The 8,368-nt window shown below is 38.0% G+C and overlaps 1 protein-coding gene across 1 annotated transcript in view; it reads left to right on the top strand.

The window, feature by feature from the left end:
• Positions 1-8,368, top strand: part of ADGB (androglobin) — a 213,365-nt gene that overhangs the window by 62,072 nt on the left and 142,925 nt on the right. Inside the window, exon 8 of the mRNA XM_023729236.1 lies at positions 2,491-2,585. Within this exon, the coding sequence (XP_023585004.1) occupies positions 2,491-2,585 (95 nt within the window). The remainder of the gene's footprint in view (positions 1-2,490; positions 2,586-8,368) is intronic.

Below are 8,368 nucleotides of genomic sequence, written 5' to 3'. Positions count from 1 at the left end.
CGCGGGAAGCAGAGGAGGCCGAGTGTGGGTGAAGAAGGGTAGAGAGTGGGAAAGCCTACATCACAAATTGCCGGCGCTCTGCAGCCCCTGAGGAAGAAGCAAAGGTGGCGCACGGAGCCAGGCACTCGAGTGAAAGGAGGGGGAGGTGGCGAGAGGCAAGTGAGAAATCAAAAGAAGCCGAAAAAAATAGCAACACTAGCAGCCAACAAATGACACCCAGAGAGCCGCCCGCTTGGGTGTGTGGAATCTAAGCAGCCGGCACTTCCCGGTCAAGAGACCATGGCCGCGGGAAGCAGAGGAGGCCGAGCTGGGGCGAAGAGGGGTGGGGGTTGGGAAAGCGCACACTGCAAATTACTGGTTGTTTTGTCTCCCGCTGGATGCTCCATGAGGCTGCTTTCTCATACCCCCGTTTGATGGTCTCTGATAGGAGTCCAAGATGGTGGATCCGCGCTGCGTTAGCTGGTAGGGGACCTCTGAATGAATCTCTCCTCGCTCTCTGTTCTCTGTCAGTTTTCTCACTCCATTTGGTGCTTGGCTGTGTTGTATTCTCTGTTCGGCTTAGTTTTTCGGATCTTTGCTGTGGAGGGACGGCATGGTGCTTCTGCCTAGAGTGCCATTTTGCTGGAACTCCTAATTCAATTGTTTTTCCATTTTAATTTACTACCTTCAAGTAAAGCCCAAAAGTTAGAAAGATCTAGTGAATCATTCCCAGGTTGCTGACGGTATCCTGGCAATCTGTTTAATGTTTCTTACTGTATTTCCAGTTTTATTATCTATGAATGTTTAAAATGATTGCCTTTGTTTTCCTTCTGTTTTCACTCTGCCTGAAATCAAAGGACTCTAGGACTAGAAGAAGCAGGGGTGTAAATTTAATGTCTGAAACTGAAGCACATTTTTGCAAAAAGAGCCTAATCCTTCTCAATAGCCAAACTCAGAGAATTGTTTTATCTGTTGGTAGGAGTGGAAAGAATTATTGTTTATAAACTCCACGCAAAGGTTTTTTGTTCACATTCATTCTCTTTAAGAGAAAGGATGATTTTGTTGCAGCTTTGGATTTGAGCTCGTTAGTCAAATTTAAAAATGTACTACTTCATGCAAGGTACTTTCTGTAATAAACCAAAGTATTAAGTCAACCTCTGCACACAAATGCCCTAAAAGTTAGTTGGGAAGACAGCATAAATAGACATAAGACAACAACTAACTGTACAAACAAATGTATCATAGGTAAATATCAGGTGTGCAAGATAAATAGTGTAGTTCCTAAGAGATCAATATGTGTTGGCATTGTCCATGAAAAATGTACAAAGTTTAGTATTTTTCCATAGTTTGGCATATTTCACATGTTGATCCATCTGGAGAGATCCTGGACTCATATCTGATTTATACTTTATGGCTCTAAGGTATTATTCTTCTATAAACATATTCTCTAATACAGTTAAATGTGAGTATTTGAATTTGTAAAGGTGGAAAACAGAGCTTTTTAATTAAAAATAAAGAGAAGAGAGGAAAATAAATTGACTTCTATTGGTTTGACCAGAATCTTTACAGAGCAAAATGATCCTGAATCAAATATACCATATTTTCATGAAAATAACGCGAGCCTTCTGCATTTGTTTGTCGTCCGTGCCCTGCCCCCCATGAGGTATTTTCATAAGTTCGGTATGCTAATTTTTTTTACAGCAACATGTGGAAGAGGATTGGCATGGCAGCACTTGTGAGGGTATCTCACAGGTGGCAGGGCGTGATTGTAATTTCAGGGATGTTAAATAACATGTGAACATTGAACACACAAATAACTGATACTCAAAAGTAAATTTTATAAGCGTTAAACATTCCCGGCTAAGTTATTTACATTTTCGTTGGTCACAGAAGAATTCATTTACTTATGTTTTATTTCATCCTGAAATGTTGTAGAAACTTTTGGACTTTGCTGTAAGTTCAAAATAGAACCAAGATTCTATCTACAAAAGCCAAGAAATGTTTCAATTTTTAAACCATTCCTTTTGGACGTACTCATTTGTGGACCCTTCTACATTACACTGACTTATAGCTAGAGAAATTTTACACGATAGCTTTTTACAGTGACATAAATGAAGACTCCTTGCATAACGCAAATGGTTAAGCACTTGACTACTAGCTGAAACGTTAGCAGTTTGAACCCACCCAGAGGCACCTCAGAAGACAGCCTTGAAAACCTTATGAAGCGGTTCTACTCTGCACGTATGGGGTTGCAACGAGTCGGAATCCACTTGATGGCAACTCACAACAAGTAATTAAATGGTACTGTTATGAAGGTAAAACTAGATAGCCATTCTACAAAATAGATGCATATTTGAGACTTAACATTTTGTTAAATTCATTTGCAGTCATTTGCTAATTTTTCATCAGAAAAGGTAAGTTCATGAAGGAATTTGAACACTCTGGGGTGACCTGTTGACAGACCCATTTTGACTAGAATTTTCATGACACAGTATGTGTTTGGTTTTACAGGTTCTTCAGCAACACAGTCCCCTCACATGGTCGTATATGCTACCTTTACTCCTCTCTATTTGTTTGAAAAGAAGATCTTTTCATTGGAGAAGATGGTAAGCAGTCAAGACCAAGAAATGCGTTGTCATTTATGGTCTCCCTCTGTCTGGGTATGTGTGTGTGTATTATTACTTGATGTGGTAGCGGGAACACCAGAATTTAATTAAAATTCTATCCTTGGATTCAGTCTCCTTATCATTAAGGTACTTAACCTGAGGGACTTGACATATATACAAAATTATCTTAGATGGTGGCAATAGTTTAGAATAAAGCACAGATGCAGTCACATTTATGTTTATAGATTCCTTCCATTATAAGCAAAAGAAAAGGCAAAAGGCATAGAAATTCCATATTTCAGTGAGAATCATGTAAATCATTCCCAGATAATAATAGACCACCTTCCCATAAGCAAGCCATACATATTTTCTTAACATAAAACTCAAACCTGTTGCCATTGGTTTGATTCTGACTCATAGCGACCCCATAGAACATAATAGAACTGCCCCATAGGGTTTCCAGGGGGCGCCTGGTAGATTCGAACTACTGACCTTTTCGTTAGCAGCCGAGCTCTTAACCACTACACCACGAGGGCTTCTTTCTTAACATAAGATGATTTGAATGAATTTGCAGCCAGGCCTGGCAAAACATTGCTATGACCTTCCTTGTATCTTAACACAAGCAAAAATGTTAATTGCTTTTTCTCCTAAAAAATTAACAAATTACATAAAATTTATAAAGTATAGTCAAAGAGGATAAAATTAAAATATTCATAGTATAAACACCTAGACGTAGGCACTGTTAACAATTTGGCATCTGTCCCTTGATTTCGCTTCTGTGCATATAGTCTGTGTTTGTGTGTGCTTTTTTTACAGAGTGGAATTATACTTCATGTTCTGTTTGGAAACCAGCTTTTTCACTTTACAGTCCATCATGGACATGTTTCCATGATGTTAAGTATTTGGCAATATTTAGTGCTTACATAGTATGGATGGGTTTCCCATGATTTTTTTAAGCTATGCTGTGTTCTTGGACAGGAAAATAATTTTTCTTCTTTCCTCACAAAGAGTAAAGCCTACCAGATTACTCTACAATCTACTTAAACAAATAGGCTATCACATTTGGGTTTACTGAATGCTAACCCTGTTTTGGAACTTTTAGACATCTACCACTTTATTATTATTACTAAGATGCCATATGTTCTGAAGTCACTATGTTAAAGTATGAAAGGATAAGATGGCACGTTGTTGTTAGGTGCCGTCAAGTCAGTTCCGACTCTTAGCGACCGTATGCACCAAAGAACAAACACTGCCCAGTCCTGTGCCATCCTCACAATCGTTATGCTTGAGCCCATTGTTGCAGCCATCTCGCTGAGGGTCTTCCTCTTTTTTGCTGACCCTCTACCAAGCATGATGTCCTTCTCCAGGGACTGATCCCTCCTGACAACATATTCAAAGTATGTAAGATGTAGTCTGGCCATCCTTCCTTCTAAGGAGCATTCTGGTTGTACTTCTTCCAAGACGTATTTGTTCTTTCTTCTGGCAGTCCATGGTATATTCAATATTCTTCGCCAACACCACAATTCAAAGGCGTCAATTCTTCTGTCTTCCTTATTCATTGTCCAGCTTTTGCATGCATATGATTCAGTTGAAAATACTGTGACTTGGGTCAGGCGCACCTTAGTCTTCAAGGTGACATCTTTGTTTTTCAATGCTTTAAAGAGGTCTTTTACAGCAGATTTGCCCAATGCAGTGAGTCTTGATTTCCTGACTGCTGCTTCCATGGTGTTGATTGTGGATCCAAGTAAAGTGAAATCCTTGACAACTTCAATCTTTTTTCCATTTATCATGATGTTGCTTATTGGTCCAGTTGTGAGGATTTTGGTTTTCTTTATGTTGAGGTGTAATCCATACTGAAGGCTGTAGTCTTGGATCTTTTCCAGCAAGTGCTTCAAGTCCTCTTCACTGTCAGCAAGCAAGGTTGTGTCATCTGCATATGGCAGGTTGTTAATGAGTCTTCCTCTAATCTTGATGCCCCTTTCTTCTTCATATAGTCCAGCTTCTCAGATTATTTGTTCAACATACAGATTGAATAGATATGGTGAAAGGATGCAACCCTGACTCATACCTTTCCTGACTTTAAACCATTCAGTGTCCCCTTGTTCTGTCCGATGGCATGGTGATATAATTAAATGTAAACGCTCATTTTGTTAGTTAGAAACAGGTGATTTTAAAAAACTGAATGGAAATTAGGATGAAATGTAAATATCCCAATATTGTACTTTATTTTGAACCTTGCATTTGTCTTCTAGATGATTTACCTGAGGGCATGTTTCAGGCACTATTCTAAATCCCTCTCTGCCCCTAACTCTAATCCAAGGAATTTTGAGGTCTTTTAACAAAGTTTCTTAACATTTTGTAGCTATTGTTAATAGCATTACTTTGTATGATTCAGAAGTATTGTGCAGTATGTTGAAGATAAAATGAAGTATGAGAGATTGTCTTAAATACTTTAAATCAAAGTAATACTTCTGTGGATTATTCAAACTCTATAATAGGTGCTGAAAACATGCTTTGTTATTTGGCACTGTGCTTTACATTTTCAAAAATGACTTAAATCATTTTATTTTCTAATGAACTACAGATCAAAAAAGAAACTAAAATAGACTAAAACTTTGGTTGTAATCATGAGAAGGAATTGAGATATGTAGACCAAATTTTATGAATAGTAAATGCCTGGAACTTACTCAACTTATAACTACTACTCTGAGTATGACTTAAATTTTTGGTATTATTTAAATGTAATTTTTATAGTAACATACTTTTTAAAAAATGCCATACTGAGGCATTATCTTAAAGAATTACATCAATAAATTCTCCCTTAAGTTTCCATTGAGTGGATTCCTTTCAAGTGTTAAATCGACTCGCTGGGACTTCTAAAATTTGGCAAGGGTAAAGTTATAGGAAAAAGGCTTAGACTTTAGATCATCTATGAAATATTTTTTTTTAATTTTTTTTAAGCCACTATACAATGTAATGCCAGAAGTTTCTGAATATTTTTCTGTAAGTTGCTAAAATCCACAGTATCCTGAAAAGAGAAAATAACAATTTCCTCTTGTTTTTCACTATCAAGTGTAAAAGTTATTTTTACTTTTTAACATTGAATCACATTTCTTTTATTTTTAATATTTATAAGACTCTTTCAGATGGTGCTGCTCAACTCAATAGTGCAATGACTGATTAACTCCTTACAGTATTCTCCTGGCCTCGGGAAGTACTGTCGTGTCTCATTGGTGGTGGTGGTGGTTGTTTTGTGCTTCAGAAAAGAACAGATTGAGCTGCACAGAAGCAGAGCCACAAGACTAAGCCAGGTTCTAGCTGAGGTGATTATTTGAAATAGTCTGATAGGTGGGTTTTGGTTCTAATTTATATGACTGCTTTACAAATCTACAGTTTCAGTCATTGCAATTTGCATAGAAACCAGTGCTACAAAATCATTGGGAAGAAAAATACTTACCAGTAAAACTGACTTTAATGTAGATAATATTTCATTTTAAATGTCAATGTAAGCTGTCAAAATCAGCATTTGGCTACAGAATATGTCACTTCATCTCTCGCATGCTTTTTGAATTTCCTATGGCATATTTCACCCATCATTTGGTAACTGAAGTCCTGTTTAAATATTATTCTGAATTATTCCAAAGTGGAGTGGCCTCAGAATATCTGAACACTCAAATATGGGAAACATATACCTGGACAGCTCCTTGATTTGGCAGGATATAAGACAGCCTTTATCTGCTGCACTTCTATGAATGCCACCATTGTCCTAAGTATTCATGGGGATTTTCTGTGGAGGAACCCACTGTTGGAGGGGTGAGGGCATATAAACAGCACACAAAGCAACCACTAATCATCTTGTTGATCTGGAAATTTTTTAAGGCCAGGTAGCAATTGCCTGTTCTTGTTGTTAGGTGCTGTTGAGTCAGTTCCAACTGATAGCCACCCTATGTACAACAGAACAAAACACTTCCCAGTCCTGCGTCATCCTCACAATCCTTGTTATGCTTGAGCTCATCGTTGCAGGCACTGTGTCAATCCATCTCATTATGAGTCTTCTCTTTTTCTCTGACTCTCTACTTTAAAAGCATAGTGTTCTTCTCCAGGGACTGGTCCCTCCTAATAACATATCCAAAGTATGAGAGATACAGTCTCGCCATTCTTGCTTCTAAGGGTCATTCTGGCTGCGCTTCTTCTAAGACAGATTTGTTTGTTCTTCTGGTGTCCATGGTAATTCAGTATTCTTCACCAACACCATAATTCAAAGGCATCAATTATAGTTGGTATTCCTTATTCATTGTCCAGCTGTCACATGCATATAAGGCGATTGAAAACACCATGGCTTGGGTCAGGCACGCCTTAGTCCTTAAAGTGACATCTTTGCTTTTTAACACTGTAAAGAGATCTTTTGCAGCAGATTTGCCCGATGCAATGCATCTTTTGATTTCTTGACTGCTGTTCCATGAGCATTGATAGTGGATCTGAGTAAAATGAAATCTTTGACAATTTTAGTCTTCTCTCCGGTTATCATGATGTTGCTTATTGATTCAGTTGTGAGGATTTTTGTTTTCTTTATGTTGAAGTGTAATTCATACTGAAGTCTGTGACCTTTGATTTTCATCAGTAAGTGCTTCAGGTCCTCTTCACTTTCAGCAAGCAAGGTTTTGTCATCTGCATAACGCAGGTTGTTAATGAGTCTTCCTCCAATCCTGATGCCCCGTTCTTCTTCATATAGTCCAGCTTTTCGGATTATTTGCTTAGCATATAGATTGAGTAAGTATGGTGAAATGATACAACCTTAACACACACCTTTCCTAACTTTAAACCAGGCAATATGCCCTTATTCTGTTCTAATTACTGCCCCTGAGTATATGTATAGGTTCCTCATGAGCACAATTAAGTGTTCTGGAATTCCCATTCTTCGCAATATTATCCATAATTTGTTATGATCCACACAGTTGAATACCTTTGCACAGTCAATAAAAGACAGGTAAACATCTTTCTGCTTTTCTTTGATTTCAGCAAAGATACATCTGACATCAGCAGTGATATCCTTTGTTCCATGTCCTCTTCTGAATCTGGCTTGAATTTCTTGCAGTTCCCTGTTGATGTACTGCTACAACCGTTTTTGAATAATCTTCAGCAAAATTTTAGTTACTTGTGACATTAATGATATTGTTTGATAATATCTGCATTCTGTTGATCACCTTTCTTTAGAATGGGCACAGATGTGGGTCTTCCAGGTAGCTGTCTTCCAAATTTTTCGGCTTAGATGAGTGAGCACTTCCATTGCTGCATTCATTTGTTGAAACGCCTCAGTTGGTATTCCGTCAATTCCTGAGCCTTGTTTTACGACAATGCCTTCAGTGTAGCTTGGACCTCTTCCTTCAGTACCATCGGTTCTTGATATTATCGTACCCCCTGAAATGGTTGAACATTGACCAGTTCTTTTTGATACAGTGACTCTGTGTATTCCTTCCATCTTCTTTTGATGCTTCCTGAGTTATTTAATATTTTCCATGTGAATCCTTCAATATTGCAACTCAAGGCTTGAATTTTTTTTCCTTCAGTTCTTTCAGCTTGAGAAATGTGAAGTGTATTCTTCCCCTTCGGTTTTCCTTCTCCAGGTCTTTGCACATTTCATTATAAAACTTTACTTTGTCTTCTCAAGGTGCCCCTTCAAATGTGTTAGCTTTCTTACTTCATCATTTCTTCCATTTGTTTTAGCTACTCAAAGTTCAAGGGCAAGTTTCAGAGTCTCTTCTGTACTCCATTTTGGTCTTTTC

Source organism: Trichechus manatus, unplaced genomic scaffold, assembly GCF_000243295.1.
Source record: "Trichechus manatus latirostris isolate Lorelei unplaced genomic scaffold, TriManLat1.0 scaffold00002, whole genome shotgun sequence".
Taxonomy (NCBI): domain Eukaryota; kingdom Metazoa; phylum Chordata; class Mammalia; order Sirenia; family Trichechidae; genus Trichechus; species Trichechus manatus.
The sequence above is the reverse complement of the archived record's forward strand: the minus strand, read 5'-3'. Positions and strand labels throughout refer to the sequence as shown.